This window comes from Strix aluco, chromosome Z, assembly GCF_031877795.1.
Source record: "Strix aluco isolate bStrAlu1 chromosome Z, bStrAlu1.hap1, whole genome shotgun sequence".
Lineage (NCBI taxonomy): Eukaryota > Metazoa > Chordata > Aves > Strigiformes > Strigidae > Strix > Strix aluco.
In genome coordinates, this window is record NC_133971.1 from 40,790,122 (window position 1) to 40,806,671 (window position 16,550).

General features: G+C 38.5%; 1 protein-coding gene across 2 annotated transcripts in view; it reads left to right on the top strand.

The window, feature by feature from the left end:
- PCSK5 (proprotein convertase subtilisin/kexin type 5) overlaps positions 1–16,550 on the top strand; it is a 256,533-nt gene that overhangs the window by 183,226 nt on the left and 56,757 nt on the right. Inside the window, exons 15-21 of one of the 2 annotated variants that reach the window (XM_074811731.1) lie at positions 897–999; positions 1,551–1,744; positions 3,273–3,357; positions 6,009–6,106; positions 6,661–6,790; positions 8,596–8,711; positions 10,533–12,709. In XM_074811731.1, coding sequence (XP_074667832.1) covers positions 897–999; positions 1,551–1,744; positions 3,273–3,357; positions 6,009–6,106; positions 6,661–6,790; positions 8,596–8,711; positions 10,533–10,648 — 842 coding nt within the window. In that variant the 3' untranslated portion in view covers positions 10,649–12,709. Of the gene's footprint in view, positions 1–896; positions 1,000–1,550; positions 1,745–3,272; positions 3,358–6,008; positions 6,107–6,660; positions 6,791–8,595; positions 8,712–10,532; positions 12,710–16,550 lie in introns of those variants that run through there. The other variant, XM_074811734.1, reaches the window with a different exon arrangement.

Below are 16,550 nucleotides of genomic sequence, written 5' to 3' on the forward strand. Positions count from 1 at the left end.
AGGTGGGGTCTCATGAGAGCGGAGTAGAGGGGGAGAATCACCTCCCTCAACCTGCTGGCCACTATTCTCTTGATGCAGCCCAGGATATGGCTGGCTTTCTGGGCTGTGAGCTCATCTTGCTGGCTCATAGTCAGTTCTCCATCCACCAGTACCCCCAGGTCCTTCTCCACAGGGCTGCTCTCAATCCACTCATCCCCCAGCCTGTATTTGTGTTTGGGATTGCCTTGACCCATGTGCAGGACCCTGCAATTGGCCTTGTTGAACTTCATGAGGTTTGCACAGGCCCACCTCTGAAGCCTATTGTCGAATCCAACATGACTGCAAGCGAGACAGAAGACTTGCTAATCAGTAAGTGTTAGCCAAGGCTTTTGCAGCAGGTAGCAGCACAGAGGGAAACAAATCCATGCCCTGGATGCTCTTTCAGTTGGGTTGTGGTAGCCACTGGGAGCAGTTGCTACCAAGTTGGTAACTAGAGTAGCCACTGATCATGTTGTTCATCATTTATGTTGACCTGCTTGTTATAAGTGATTTTGCTAATAATTCTTCATTATGAATTACAAATGCTTTTGCACATTTCTGAATAAAATTCAGAATGTTTTGTTACTCATTAGGAAAACATCTGTTTGGATCAAGAAATAGTTTCTCTTTGATAGATGCTGTAGAGGATGTCACACTTGCTAAAAATTACAAATCACTGTGAACAAATACTGAGGCCAGGATTTGCAAGGTCTTAAAAAGCTTCTTTTTTGGTGGAGTCAAATTACTATTCAGAATTCAAATCAAACAGGGAAGCATAGTAATTGCATTCTGCATTAAAATACTATGTTTTAAGGGGTGCTAAGTACTAAATGAGAAGTTTGAATCCCTTCCCTGCTTGTGTTCTGGCTTTATTACAGGTCCCTGCAATGCAGAATGCAGTAAAGTAGGGTGTGATGGACCAGGACCAGATCACTGTACTGACTGTCTGCACTACTACTACAAATCTAAGAACAACACACGGTAAGACCAAGAGAAAAAGTCTTTACTTCATAGATCTCTTAGTGTATGTCTTAACTTCCTTTCCTGTTCTCTTTGCTGCAGTCATGAATAATTCATCTTCCAGTGAATTTGACAAATTTTCGTAGGAGTTGAAAAAAACAGCCTAGTTAATGAGAATTTAAAGTACAGCCTTCAAACACCCTTCTCTAATTATTTCCCCATCTCTTGATTATTTTTCATAAGAAGATATAGATATACATATATAACTGTGATAGCTACTATAGCTTCTGTGATTGAGTTTGAATGAGATAGAAAGAAATGTAGATGGTCAAAAATGATACTGTATGACTGTCTGACAAGGCATTTGCCAGTGAGATAACTGCTGTAGTGAAATAAATGAAAGAGAAGAGGCTGCTTGATGCAATGCTTTGGAGTGTTACATCTTAGCAAACACGTAATCATTAGAAAAGCAGCAATGCTGAGAAATACTTCTGCTTTGCAGTCATGGTCCAGGAATGTGGTGGCAGGTTATTTCATTAACGACTCTGCCTTCTCTTCCCTGCTGTCTGCAGGATCTGTGTTTCGACCTGCCCACCTGGTCACTACAATGCAGACAAGAAACGCTGTAAAAAATGCTCACCCAATTGTGAAACCTGTGTTGGAGGCCATAGTGACCAGTGCATGACCTGTAAATCTGGCTACTACCTGAATGAAGTAACCAATAGCTGTATTACCAACTGCCCTGATGGGTTTTACCTGGATAAGAGTTAGTATTTCTTGTTGTTTCTTTATTGTGGGCTACAGAATTTGATCTGGGGAGGTTGCTGGAATACTTACGAGCAGGAAACATGTGTGTTGTTACATCTATCTCTTATCCTATTCCTCTTACTAAATTGTTGCCAAGTGTGATCAAGAATCTTCTCAGAAATCTTCCTTTATTTTAAAAACCATCCTTAGTGGCAGCTTGTCTTTTCTGCTTGTGACTGGAAGTAACAGTAGCAGAACAAGGGCAGTTCAAGAGCAGGTCAGCTGCAGGACAGAGCAGGTTATCACTACCCCAGAAAGGAACAGGCAGCACCTACATTCTGAAAGTGAGGCATTCTCCATTCCACCAAATTCAGATGATGTGGCACCAGATAGAAGAGATGAGTAATCGACCATGGTCTCTGAACTGGAGCTCTAAGAAAAATAGGCTCCTCAGATGTAAAATGTGGTTGCAATTAATGTTTCTGACAGACTTAAGTGATGCGATGTGATGTGATGTGATGTGATGTGATGTGATGTGATGTGATGTGATGTGATGTGATGTGATGACCCAAGAGCAGTAATTATTCTCTGCCTTGTGAGACACCTGCCTTCAGTTTCCTCCTGTGATTGCCAAGTAGATTGCCCATGTTTAATTTTCAGTTTTGGCTAGCAAAAATACTCAAACATATATTTAAACATGTGCTTAAAACTACAGCAATTTCAGTTATCTTTAGACACATTCTTAGAAGATAAATATGTGCTCAGGAGCTTTGTTCATCTAGGTACCTAACCTTTTGCTTTCTGCATCATGAAGCTGTGTGTTCATTTCTGAGAATCAGTAGAAACAGGTACTACTTTAATTATTTCATTTTTCACTGTGTGAGAACTACAGTAAAGGGAATTCCTTTCCACCCAATTCAGATAGATAGATGAAAATTTAGGATTAAACAGGAACATCAGGTTTTTCTTCTCAGAAATGTACATGGCACTGCATCTCAAAAGACAGCAGGTCTGAAGAGCAAGAGACATCTCTTAAAGTAAGGAGCTCTTGAGGTGAAAAGGCAGTTGTTAAGTAATTTATGTGTTGATTTTGTTAAGATCAGACCTGTTCATGCAGGTGTGTCTTTTAAGCACCAAATCAGGAAGACAGTACAAGCTGCTTGCATGGAAGGTGTAAGAGGTAAATTGCAGGACAGTCTCTGGAACACATGGCAATCATTACTTCATATCACTGCTGTATGGAAAGATTATTTCAGTCCATATTATAAATAGTTAATATAAATTTAAAATGTTTATGAAGATTTTTTTAATGACTTCAAAGCATATTTTTCTCAGGATACAACTATAACTTCAAATGTTTAGAAATAAATTAAACCATTTGATGTTTAATGGAAAAAGCTAATGATAGGCAGATTTTAGCTATTTTAGTCTAGCTTGATGCTTCTCTTCCTGATGTCAAGCTAGAGAACAGTAAGTCATGTCATAATAATTTTATTAAATATAACTGACCAAGGTTTTCCTGGCTGTTTTCTTTTTTTCCTTTGTAGATAAGATTGTTTGCCGAAAATGTAGTGAAAACTGTAAGACATGTGTTGAATTCCAAATCTGCACAGAATGCAAACATGGCCTAAGGTAAGAAAATGATGGATGTCACTAAACTGAATACCTGAAGAGGCTTACAAGGCTGTGGATACACAGTGAAGAACATCAGATAGCTATTTAACCTTGCGTGGCCCTCATTTCATGTGTTCTGTCCCTGTTTAGTTTGTAATATAGTATTTTCCTGTGCTACTGTGTGCCAGTTTGGCTAACAACAGATTTTTAGAAGACCTTTCATTTCAGGTAAAATAAAAGCCAGAGTCATGTGGAAAGGTGGCTTCTTCACTTTTTTGACCTACAGTGTGTCAGTCAAGGATTATTTTAGAGGTAGAGCTGATGAATCATATTAATCTTTCTGATTCATTCCTGTGATAGTTAGGAGCTGTTTTCTTATCTTTATTGTATTTCTTCATACATCCAGTCATTCACTTATCTCAAGTACCTCGGGCTCAATTCTATTACATTATAGTGTGCACATATTTTAAATAGCAGTGGATATTTTTTCTTCATAGGAGAACTTAATCATTCTTGAAACTGATAGCTAAAACCCACAAAGCAGCAGTACACATTTCAAGCTCCTTTATGACCTTTTGATCCAAGCAGCAAAGGTCAAAAATCTTATAAAATTCATGATGGAATGTATGCTGGCTTTATGCCACAAAAAACATGAAGTTACTATTCAGTATCTATAGGGGTTCTTCTTGCAGAATATGAGCATTCTGCAAATGTTTTAAGAGTGAGATTTTACCTTCCATCAAAGTGGATTTTCATCTCTTAGTATAAGCTGAATGTTGTCTGCTTCTAGGGCATCAATAGCTGCATTCCTTTACATTTTGTAAAAGAATTCTCATTTCTGTGTATTTATGTTGCATCTAGATTTCCAAGTGCCTGCACAATTTTTATTACAAATATCTTTTGTTTTTTTAAAAGCGACCCTTTGAAAAGGAAGTGTGATCTAATGGGAAGGAAAACATGGGATAAAATCAGAATATTAGTCTATTTACGCTCTCTGTAAAATACAAGTATCTGCCTCCCTTCTAAAATGTTATTCAATTTGAAGTTTATGTTAAGATTTTGGACAATGTTAACAGACACAGCATGACCTTCTGTGTAACTGCCTAGTCAAATTAGTAAATTAGCAGTTTAGAAGTTCCTACAATGGGCAAATATGTCAGGAGACCAAAGATTACATAGTTTTGGGGCCTTATAGAACACAGTTGCTATAGAAAATTTATGCCCCCATTTTCTTTGTTTCTCAGGAACTGAGTTTCCCTGTCCATTAACACAAACAGCAGCTTGTTGCACCACTGAAGAAAGCAGTTAAGTCCATTCAGTGTGAGAAGAGAAAAAGAAATTGAAATATTAAAAACAAACAAACAAACTTTTTCTTGGGCAATATTAGCAAAATGAGATTGATATTTGGTAACATTTTGAAAAAACACCATCTGCGTGGGTGTTACAGATAAATGGAGCCTTGCAGGACATGCATTTCATACTCCCCAGTTGTTCAAAACTTGCTGCATTTTTTTGGCAACATTATCTCTGGGCAGGGCCCTGGATGGGACTTGGAACACCTGGATTCCAGTTCTGGTGCTGTTACTGGCTCATTAAATAAACTTGGGAAAATTATTAGTTTTCCCATCTGTAAAAACATGATAATGCTACCTGCCTTGTAAAGCACTTTGAGGTGTGCAACTGAGGAAAAATAATAAAAAAGCAGGGGTTGTTAGGTTAATTGAATGTTAATCTAATTTTTTCTAAACTGGTACCATGTACGGTCTTGAGAATTTCTAGTGGTGATAAGTACATACTTTTGTTGGATCCAGTCTGTAAAACAGGGTTAGCACTTACTCAGGGTGGTAATCCCCAGAGCTGAAGAGCATTTTTAGAGAAAGAGTTAAATTAGATGGAAGCTGAGGTACCACAGAAGATGGCAAACATGGCAGAGAAGTCCTAGCTTAAAATAAACAAACAAACAAACCCAATAACTGCTGTAGGCACCTTATACCATGAAAGCATAAACAGCTACTTAAAGGGAAACATGGATATGTAACTCTGCTATTTCTTTTTCCTCTGTTACTCACTCTTTTGTGCTCTCTCTCAAAAGTGCCTGCAGGCAGAATACCTCCAACTGTAATCTCCCCAGCCATTCAGAACTGGCATTCAGTTAGAAGGTCTCAAAGAAAACTGCTATTGCAGAAAGAGGTGGTTGTTTTCCTTCAATGTGAATCTATTCTGTACCTGTGCAGTAGCATAGTATCAGAAGATGCTGCTGGTCTTTCAAGAGAAGAATGAGATCTTGTTAACAAGTCCCTTAGCATTTTTTTAATACAGTGGTGCTGACCCTGTGCCAGATTCCTTGCAGGTAATTGCATTTTACATGCCTGAATTTTTAGTACTCTTGGCATTGCTCTTTTTTTTGTCTGTCTCCTATTGCTTGGTAGTATTTACAATGGGTTGGTAAACAGCTTCTGTATTTCACCACAGGCAAAACTGCGTTTCATTCCAACTTGAAGTGATTGCTGTTTCGAAATTTATAAAATATGACCAATGAAGAAAGATGATGAATCCTAATATATGGGTTGTTCTTTTATTGAAAGAGAACGACTGGTTTGTGCATGACCTTATTGTCCTCTGTTGCTGTTATCTGCCCAAACACTGTGCTTTTTTCCTTTTTCCAATAGTTTGCATGGCACTAGATGTGCTATCCGCTGTGAAGAAGGAAAATACCATAATGGTAGAGAATGTGAACCCTGTCACCGATCCTGTGCAACATGTGCAGGTACGCCACTGACACATATCTGCATCATTTCCTTTCCTTGATGTTTTCAGCTCTGATTTCACAGTTACAGTATAACATGATTGTTTACGTGTAAAAACTTAATTAACTTGATAGTTCTTTAATATATTTTAAATACATCAGACTTCTTTCAGCTAACATGAAAATCTAAGTTTTGTAATTGAAAGTGTGCCTACAATTTTATTTTTTCTTTCCTTTTTTTCCTTTTTTTTTTTTTTTCCCTTATTAGTAGAGCTCATTCTGATTTCCAGTAACGCCCTCCATTTTCTTTCTGGGATGGAATAATGACTGATAGATTTTGTGCAAGCTTTAGAACTACCAATAGCCATTTCTTTAGAAAAAGATATGCTGAAATTACATAATGTCATTTATTCTAACCATGTACCTTTATTGCTTGATGTTGCTGTTTGAAAGAAAGTCAGGAAGGTAAAACATAGTCTCTAAAATGGTAAGATTTTGCTACAGTTAGAGATGGTGTCTGTTAGGCAATAAGAGGAACTAGCCAGTAATACAGTATATTTTCTCTCTGGTTTAAGGTGCTGGAGTAGATGCCTGTATAAACTGCACACAGGGTTATTTTATGGAAGATGGAAGATGTGTGCAGTCCTGTAGTAGTGGATATTACCTTGATCACTCTACTGAAAGTGGATACAAAAGCTGCAGAAGGTATGATCAGTGGCTGTCCCGATCCAATATCAGGGAGGGTTCTTAAACGATCCCAAGAGCAAGATTAAGACACAAACGAGGTCAGATGCCGTACAACCTTGTAAGCTTTATTTCCCATAACAACGGATAACAGCGATAGGACAGAGAGAAGAAGAAAGAAAGAGTCAGAATCCCTAAGCAAGCAAACGAAAGAGGTGCAGCAAGATTAGTTACCACCACCACGAATCCAGCGGTGTCCCGTTGGCTTGGTCTTGGTGTAGGTGATGGGGGATCCCTGCAGGTGATGGGGAATCCCCCGAGAGAAGAGTACGCAGTCCTTTTATCATCCCGGTCCCCACAATCAGTCGACCGATTTCCACAGAGCTCATTATCAGATTCGCTACCCTGTGTTCCTCCATGCGCGCATGCCCAGGTGTTCATGGTGGTCATACAGGGGGTGGGGAATGGTGAGGGCTGGGGCAACGGTCGGCCAGCAACGCCTTTAGCCTCTGCACATCCTCCTCATCCCGACTTCTTCCCCTGGCCCTGCACACACGCGCAGCTTGGTAGATGTTACGAAAGAGGTCGTTGTTCCAGCTTCGGGCAGACACTGTGGGTTTTTCAGGGATATTTTTGTCCTCTTCAGGGCGTACTTCTTCAGCGCAACAGGATGTTGAGGCCTAGTTTAGGAAGTGGTGCAGTGCCGAAACAGGCAGTTGACACGGTCCGGCAGTCTTACACCACCCCGCGGCTCAGGAGATAGTAATGGCACAACAGCAATGCTGAGACAAAACGGCTGACACAGTCCCTTACAATGGCTAATATATGTGTCTGATGTTTGGCAACATATTAGCTATTACTGGAAAAAGATAATACTTATGAGAACATCAAACACAGCTGACTTCAAAAAATAGAAAAAATATGTTGCATGCTAAGCAAATGAAGGAAAAGTGGATTTTTTAAATTTTAGTCTGAGTTATATTCATGCAGGTCTCCTAAAAGTGTTTTTTCTTGTACATACGTGTGTGTCCTTCACTGTAAAAGAGCCTGTAGTGAGAACCTAAGTAGATATGCATAGAAATGTAAATTTTACAAATCTGGCAGAGGATCTGCATTTCTCGGTAAGAAAGGAAAATAGTCAAACTAGGTTTTTTTAATTGCAAGTTAATTACTATTCATAAGGACCATTTCAGTTCTTCAGCTGCATATTCAAACATAGCACAAGTATATTGCCAGACTGCTGTCCAGAATAGCTCACCTGCCTCAGTGTACAAGTGGGTGGGTAAATCTTGAACAAGGCTGTGCTGTGCAAGGAAAGGACATTTTTTTCTGTTCCATTCTTTGTTAAAGAAATACCATTTGTTGCCCCGTGGAATAATTTATTATTGACTCACTTTGAGTTCAGGACAGGAAGGGAATCACCATGTGTTACAGTTTTCCACTCAAAAAAATAATCAGTACACAATGAAAGTATGATGGAGGCAGGAAGTTGATGAAAGGACTGGGCAGCAAGTCAGTCTTCCATCCTGTGGCTTTAGATTGTGCCTTGCTGCTGCATGTCTACACAATCAGCTTAACACTTTTGTTGATTACTTCTATATAGTTCCAAAATACTAGTATAATGCAACTATTTATTAAAAATTGTGAATAGAAAGTCATTAGAGAAAAGAAGCAGGACTGGGTTGCAGCGGGAGTTAATTATTTTTAATTACTATTAGGGCAGCTGATACCTCTAGAAACAGCAAACAAACCAATACAAAAGAGGTCTCCTAGGAACTCTTGTATTTGGTGAGGCCATAAGACCAACTCTTGCCATTGCCTTTCAGATGCGATGCCAGCTGTTTGGATTGCAGTGGCCAAGGAGACAGAAACTGTACGAGCTGTCCAAGCGGCTATAACCTAGACACTGGTGTCTGTGTAGTAGGAACAGTCTGCAAGGATGGTGAGTCCAATTCTCTGAGAAGATCCATTTTACCACTGCCAGCTTCTTGTTTTACATGTACTGGGTTGGTTTTAGTTTGTTTTTTTTCTTTTGTTACAGTCTTGATTTGAGGTCTACATTACTTCTTAATTTTTTCAGGTTTATGAGAAGGAGAAAACTACATTTGTGTGTATTAATGAGATTAGTCACACCCACTTTACCTGAATTTTCCTAAAACAGCTTTCCCCCCTGCCAGCAACCTACTCTTCCTTCCTTATCTGTTCTTCAAAAGCCACTGCTTTCAAAAGATTTTTATATGAAGACCCTGTCAATAGAAACTCATTTATCTATTTTTTCACTTTAAACTGTGAAAATGCTGGTAAGTGGAAAGGATTTTAAGTGCCTGTAGTATTGCTTGAATTATGTGAAAGGGTCATGAGAACAAAACAATTCTGAAATAGAGAGCACCAATTCGTAGTGCAGATTCGAACTTCCTCCAACTTCTCTGTGGCAACCAGGATAGCATTATTATTGCATATGATTGGCTTAATTATTCACAAATATTCATTCCTTTCAAATGTCACAATCACAGAGACACTCAGATAACATCATGCTTCCCTAGAAATGTTACTATATGAATCATTTGTAGATACAGCCCAACAAGTGCAGTCCAACAGGAAAATCATACCAGAACAAAGCCCAGTGTTAAGCCATGTGGAAAATACCTGACATTGGATGTACAGAAAGCTAACAATGACTCTTGGGTCCAGTTCATTTCTGCTGGATCTAGTAAGCGTTTTACCGAAGACTTAAAAAAAAAGAAAAAAGAAAGGATGCAGAGTTGAGTCTTTTTTCTGTGGACCTTTACAGCTCCTGCTGGAATTTAGGCCTTCAAACTTTGAAAAGTATCCTGTCCATCATAAAGTTACATTACAGGTACTGGCAAACCAGTTATGAGACCTTTTCACATGAGGACATTAGATGTGTTGTAATCTAGAGCAAGTCCAGAGAAGGTCAGATATAGAAGGACAAATTAAGAGGAAGTGTAATGCTGAGTTTTGAGTAACCACAGTCTCAGAATGAGTTCTGCAATGAGAGCATTTGACATACCAGTTTGGTCTTCAGTATGGTTGGATAAATATGTCTTTGTTTGTACATAGGCAACTTCAATCAGATACCCCTGTTGTTGCCCCAGACTGGGGACACCCCATCTCAGTACTGTCTCCCCCATTCTTCCAAGTGCAGCTGCCATGAAAGGGCAACACATCAGTGTGTGGGCCTTCAGGCAATTGCAATGCACCATGCTGGATTCCACCACACAGCACATGTTCTCAACAGTCTAGGGCAGCCAAGGAAAGTCCAGGAGGTTGTTTTTTTTACTGTTAATCTATAAAACATAAAGGGTCTCATTTCATTGCCTGACAATCACTTGTTACTAGTCTAACTCACTCTATAGGATTTGCATTTCTGTTGAGAATGTTTTATTCTTTTTCTGTGGTTTGACTGGTTTATTCTTTTAATTCATAAAAATTGAGAACAAATTTCTTTGCTGTAAATATCACTGTTTTCTAATTATTCTCTTTCTAATCTTTTTTTTCCTTTTCACAAATGGATACCAATCATTCCCTGTCGGACCACACAATATCTCTTCCTGAAAAAAAAAAAAAATGCTGTTGACTGAAATTCCTTTTGATGGACCAAATTTCCTACTTGCTACCTGCTCCTGAATGGTCTCTTCAACCAAATCTGCCTGTCTGACCAATTAAATCTTCCTCCATTGTACACGCCATGCTCTCCAAACCTTCAACCTCCCCTCCTTCTCTTGCTGCTGCCCTCTGGAAGCCACGGAAGAGTCCTGGGCCGAGGGAGGATTCTGTATGCTGGTGAAAAAGAACAATCTCTGCCAGCGGAAAGTGCTTCAGCAATTGTGTTGCAGAACATGTACGCACAAGGGGTGAACTGACACCTCCCAGCATCCTCCCGCTCCTGTAGACTTATAGATTAATCCATATTATTGAAAAAGGAAAAAAGGAAAAAAAAAAAAAAAAGGAAAAAAAATAAAGCAAACCACCTCTCTTTCTCTCCCCCCTCTTTGTCTGGGGAGATGGTGAACTGTTTGTTGGAACTTAATGGAAAAACTACAACACGCCTACCTTTCATAACTGGGTGTCTAGAGCTAAGCATCCAGGATCACAGAGTCAGTATTGTGTGACCAAAGCATTTGATGCCAAAATTAACGTTTAACTCATGATTTGATTTCCTGTCAACCTTAGGATTATTCCTGTTTTTTGAAGGTCCTTTTTCTTCCCTTTTTTTCCTGCTTCTTTCCCCTTCAAGATGTTTAAAGAGTGCTTCAAGAATACAACACAAGTTTACATGGATTAAAACTAAACAATACAAAAATGTTTGCATTAGTCTTTTTTGTGCTATGTGTATTGACAGGGGGAACTTGAGTTCCTGAGGGGATCAGAAACATCATTAGCTGCAGGACTAAGTTCTGCCCCTTTTGTAACAGTATTTAAAAAAAGTGAACATTTCTGCACACATTTCTTTCTTACTTCCTCTGCTGTGTGCTGTTTTTTGTATCACATGCAGTATGTATATATGTTTGCCCAAAATGTGGTTTTGGTCATATAGATTTCATTTTTAGACAGCTAGCTTATTAACAGATATGCTAGGATTTTTATTTTATTTTTTTAAATTGTCAAAGCTATTTCAAATAAACTTTAAAAAAAAAAATTGTTCCTGTAGTGAACAAATTCAAAAGATACTACTTCTCTTGGTTTGCATAAGCGAGAGTAATGTATACGCTCAGAAGTCAGAAAACATTGCTAACATGTAAGAAGCATTCATAAATTATTGTTGTCTTGTAACGTTCACAAAAAAGGGGATATTATCATACAGATATGTGGAGTTATTTCATAGTGCTCATATGTAAATGCCAGTGTGACTATATGCGACAGCATGTGTTTACAGGACTGGATTTGTAATTGTGCCAAATACATCTCCAGGAATAATTACATATAGGGCAATAAATCAATGGTTCTTTTGGTGTAACAATTGTGTCATGATGGGCCTGAATCTACTTTTAACTGCTCACAATAGAAATTCCAGCAGGGAGAGTCCTGCTGAGGGCAATGGAGTTACCTCACTGTAAAACCATCCTGGGTGGCGAGAGAAGCGGCCCCTGCCTTTCTGTCTTTACCCAGGCACACAGCTGCCAGCACTAATTCCTGTTTAATATATCTTCATCAGCTTCACTTAGCATACTGTTCAAAAGACAGTCATTTAGCAGAAAACAGAAAATTGAACTTCAAAGGTACTGTTTTCAGGGGATAATACTTAAAATGTACAAAATGTCTTTCTCAGTTATCTTTCTGGGGCACACAAATAGAAAATGGATTGCAGGTGTTTAAGCATGTAAGAAAATAAAGAGGATCAAAAATTATTGTGGAAATTTTACAGACTAACAGATACAAACTTATAGATGTGGCACCTTTAGCAGAGAGCAGGTAAACTATTGCAACCTGGTTCAGTATGACAGGGGATCCGTCAAGCTCCTTTGGTGCCCATTACAAGTTTCCTGATCAACATTCAAATTTAAAAGAATTCAGTTTGTGCTAGTTTAACTACTAGTCTGTTACTGCCTCATTTCTCAGTATAACATGTTTAACTAGAACATAATGCTTTCAAAGTTTAAGTTAATATTATATATATTATATCTATAAATATATATTCATAATTGAGATTTAATTATGTAATGGATTGTAAAGAATTTGTTTGGATACTTACAAATGTCTCTAACACTATTATAGAGAAGAAATTAATATCTTTGTTTTCTTTAAAAAACTGACACATTGTTATATCCAAATTCATTTTTACTGAAAAAATACTGTACATGTGTAAAATGTTCAGTTGTTATTTGTAAAACAGGGTAGTTCTGTTGTAATTGATATTGGCCAAAATCAATGTTATTCCATATTTTATTTTTTCTATTAAATTAACCTAAATTCCTGTTCTTTTGGTCTGGAAAAACATGTTGATAATATATATGTAAAATATCTTTGTTGAGGGGCACCAGTAGCTTTATGGTATAGAGCACTTAGATACCACACACAACTCATTGAAACAAATTGGGAGGGTAAGGGTGTTTAATTTTATTGCAGGTTTTTTTTGTTTTAAGTGATGGAATTTGTGATTGCAGAAATGTCTGGCTTCCATGGAGGACACCTTTTGTTTAGTAGCAGCACAGCCATGTCTGAACCCTAGTGGATAACAGTGTTGGCTTCCTCTGACCTGTATAGAGTTTGTGATGAGTCTAATCTCTTGCATGTTTAGGATTAAAAAGTGAAATGCATAACTACCTATTGGCTCAGACAGTTTAGGAGGAAGGTTTCATCTTTGCAGTCATACATGGCCACTTGCACAGTGAGATATTGATGTCTGTTCACATGCCAATTCTGACAGCCAGTACACCTCAGATCACAAGCCCATTCTTCCACTTGAGAACAGCAGGCTGTCTGTCCTTACCAGAAGATCAAAATGGCTCCATGTAGATTAATCTGTGATCCCTGCAGAGTGAGATCCTCCATCAGCATTAGCTGATGCTCTGGTTCATTTCCCACTTAGTCCTACAACCTGGATGGAGACCAAGTGGCAACTTATCCAGGAAGTCATATATGCAGGTGACATTTTAAGCATGTTCACTGAGGTCATGTAAACAAATTCCTGAAAAAATCTTTTCAGCCTTAAACATCTCATTGTCACCAACTTGGTTTGAAAACAAGGAGTTAAGTCATCATTCTCACAGTTTCCCTGTCAGTCCTGGGACCAAGCGTATGTGGGATGGCACATTCCTAGCAGTTTGGTAAGACCACACCTGGAAAAAAAGGTGGGCCTAACCCTTACACCAATACTATATGAAGAACTGCTTCTTTCAGCTCCCACTCCATCTTCCAATTGTCATGAGAAATTCAATCAATCATGGTGTCTTTTATTGTCAAGATTTCATCTTCTTTGGATAGGAAACATACAAAGAGTTATAATAAACTTGTCATACCTCTGGCCAAAGAAGTCTGCTCTAGAGAGCTATCTATAATGTTGAGGTGTGAAGTCTCACAGACAAGTAAGCATAGGACTGAGTTTTAGGCTGAAAACTAGTACTTTCTGGTGTCAGCTCAGAGTCTTTGATCATTTTTTATTTGTGATGCCTTAATAGCAGTGGCCAGATGCAAGCAGAATTCATAAGCAGCACTATAGTTAGTCCTTGAACAAGAGGATCACTGCAGCAACAGGACTGCAATTGAAGGAAGCTGGTTTGTTCCCAGCTATAGATTTTTCTTAGGTGATCAGTCCTCCCTCTCTGATTCAATGGTGAGTATTTTGGAGTGTTCAGTATCTAACACTCTGTTGTTGGCATACAGAACAGATATGGACCATTTTAGGAAAATCAGAAGCTGCTAAGCATGAAAGAAATGATCCATTTCTCCATGTCTGAAAGGACTGTGGATGGTACCAGTCCAAATCTGTTCATTGATTTCTGCCTTATTTATATCACAAATCAAAAAGCAATGACAAATTAAAAATGCTCTTCTAGTTAAGACATGTCACTTCCATAGTAAAGTATTTGCCAGTTCATGTCTGTTTAGGAGAATACTTACACATTCCCTGATTTAAATGCAAACTGGACACCCAACTAGACCTGTTCTTTATTAAAAATCTCAAAAACAATGACAGCTTTGGTCCAAAAAAAGAAACCTCATACATGTGCTAACACTATTTTTAACGGGAAAAAAAGTTTAGCATGTCCCAGACCTGCAGAACATCCTGCAGAGGCCTGTTGTGTGAGGGCATCATTTTATGATAGAAGTGTTTCCTTTTCTGCAATGGGGTTACAGCCTTCCTCCCTTTCTAGCTGAAGCTCTTCACTTCAGCCACACACCAGTGTTGTGGGATCAACGAATCCGATATCTGCCAGGGTATGCTGGTGGAAACTATATGCTTCTGACCAGTAGCTCCTGAGGCTCTTGGCTTAGACTCTGCCTACCCACACACCTATCTCCACTGGCACATCCTGCCTCTTTCTGGGGAGGCTTTGCAAACTTCCCCTCTGTGGAGAACACTCTTTTCTAATAAAGATTTCCTTATGAGACCTTACAGACTACCCCAATCTCTATTGGGATTGCAACTTTCCAATGTCCTGTGAAATTCTGAACCCCTACTACTGAATATATTGTGTAACAGCAAAGCTGCTGCTTGTTCCACATTATCAGGTAATAAGAGGTATGACAGTCACTGAAGATGAGTAAACCTGTATAGAGAGATACTAGACCTGACAATTTTATCCATCACTAAATACAACTTCCAAATGGTGATGACCAAGTTAATCCTCTTAATAGCCACATCACAACTAGAGTTTATATGTGTGAGTGGCCACTTTAGGTAACTATCTGCTACTTTTTAATGAAATTATTTAATGAACTGAATGACTGTAAGAATAAATTCAAGATTCCTGTAAAGACATTTAAGTGACTGCTTGTACGAGTCAAAGCTTTCAGTTTGCAGTGCAACTCGCAGAACAATAACATGTCTGTGATCCATTACCATGTCTTATATTTATATTGGATATGCCATTGTCATGTCATTGGTACAGAATGAATCAAGAAAAGTTCTGCCACTAGATATTTGTGCAAAATATTTTAAGTAAGCATTAAAAAAGTTTTACAGCATACAAAGAGAAATCCCGGTCAAGTTTTCATCAAAAAGAAACCAACACCAACAATGACCTGCATGAGCTTGTTCAGAATATGCAGCTTCAATACACATTAAAAAAAAGGTTGAAAATGTATTTTTGGTGAACATTTTGTTTAGCAGGGGAAAACTGATTTCTGTTTGGCATAATTTTTATTTACTTGTCGTACTTAAACTATATTGGGAGATTTCAATTTTTAATGAAATTAATTATCTGATTATTTACTATCACCTGTCATGAGAGTGTATTAGGGCTTAAATCCTCCTCATTAGTAAGGACTAAAGAATTGTGAGTAGCAACACAGCGTCCTTGAGAGCAAACTAAGGCTCTGAACCTTTGGATTGCATCCAACCAGGGAAGTGCAACCAACACCTGCATTTCCAGCACTGGTTCCACACTGATGAGCAAAGATCTGTTGAAGTCCTAGGACATTTCTGTGAAGTCTCAGAGCATAGTAATATTGGCTCTCACTAGGGAAACTGTTCTGAAATCCTCAGGATAAAGCCAGAGAGGTTGCAGTAATGTTCACCTCCTGTGTAAGAATAGCAGACATGACCACAGAATTATATTTTAATAGTCACACTGTGATTGAAATGATCCTGGAAGCACTTTCTTTCTAGATTAGAAAGCAATGTTTATTGCATAAAAATTAAGCCAATTTTCACTTCTAGTATGGGAAATGTAGTCAAAGGAAAGCATATTATGGTGAGAAGGCTCGGAGCATTAAATAAAATAGTTCCAGTAAGCAACAAATGCAGCCTCTCAGTGCCACACCAAAGGCTGGGTTTTGTTACACCTCTTTTTTTGAGCAGCTCATGCGTTTGCTGCCAAAGATGGGCAAGGCATAGCTTAGAAGAATGCCTCTTGTACAATCATTTATTTATCAGTCTTTCTCACTGCTTGGGGGACGGATTTGTTGAAGGTCTTCTGGGAAAACATCACTTTTCAAAGCAAAAATTATTGTCCCATCACAAAACACAGTAGACATCTTTGCTTTATGTTGTTACACAATGAGCTGATTAAGTACCCATTTTTCCAATCATGCTGGGGGGGAGAAGCTAGAACACTGACAGTCAGTGAATATTTATTTACCCAAGGAGAATTAATGG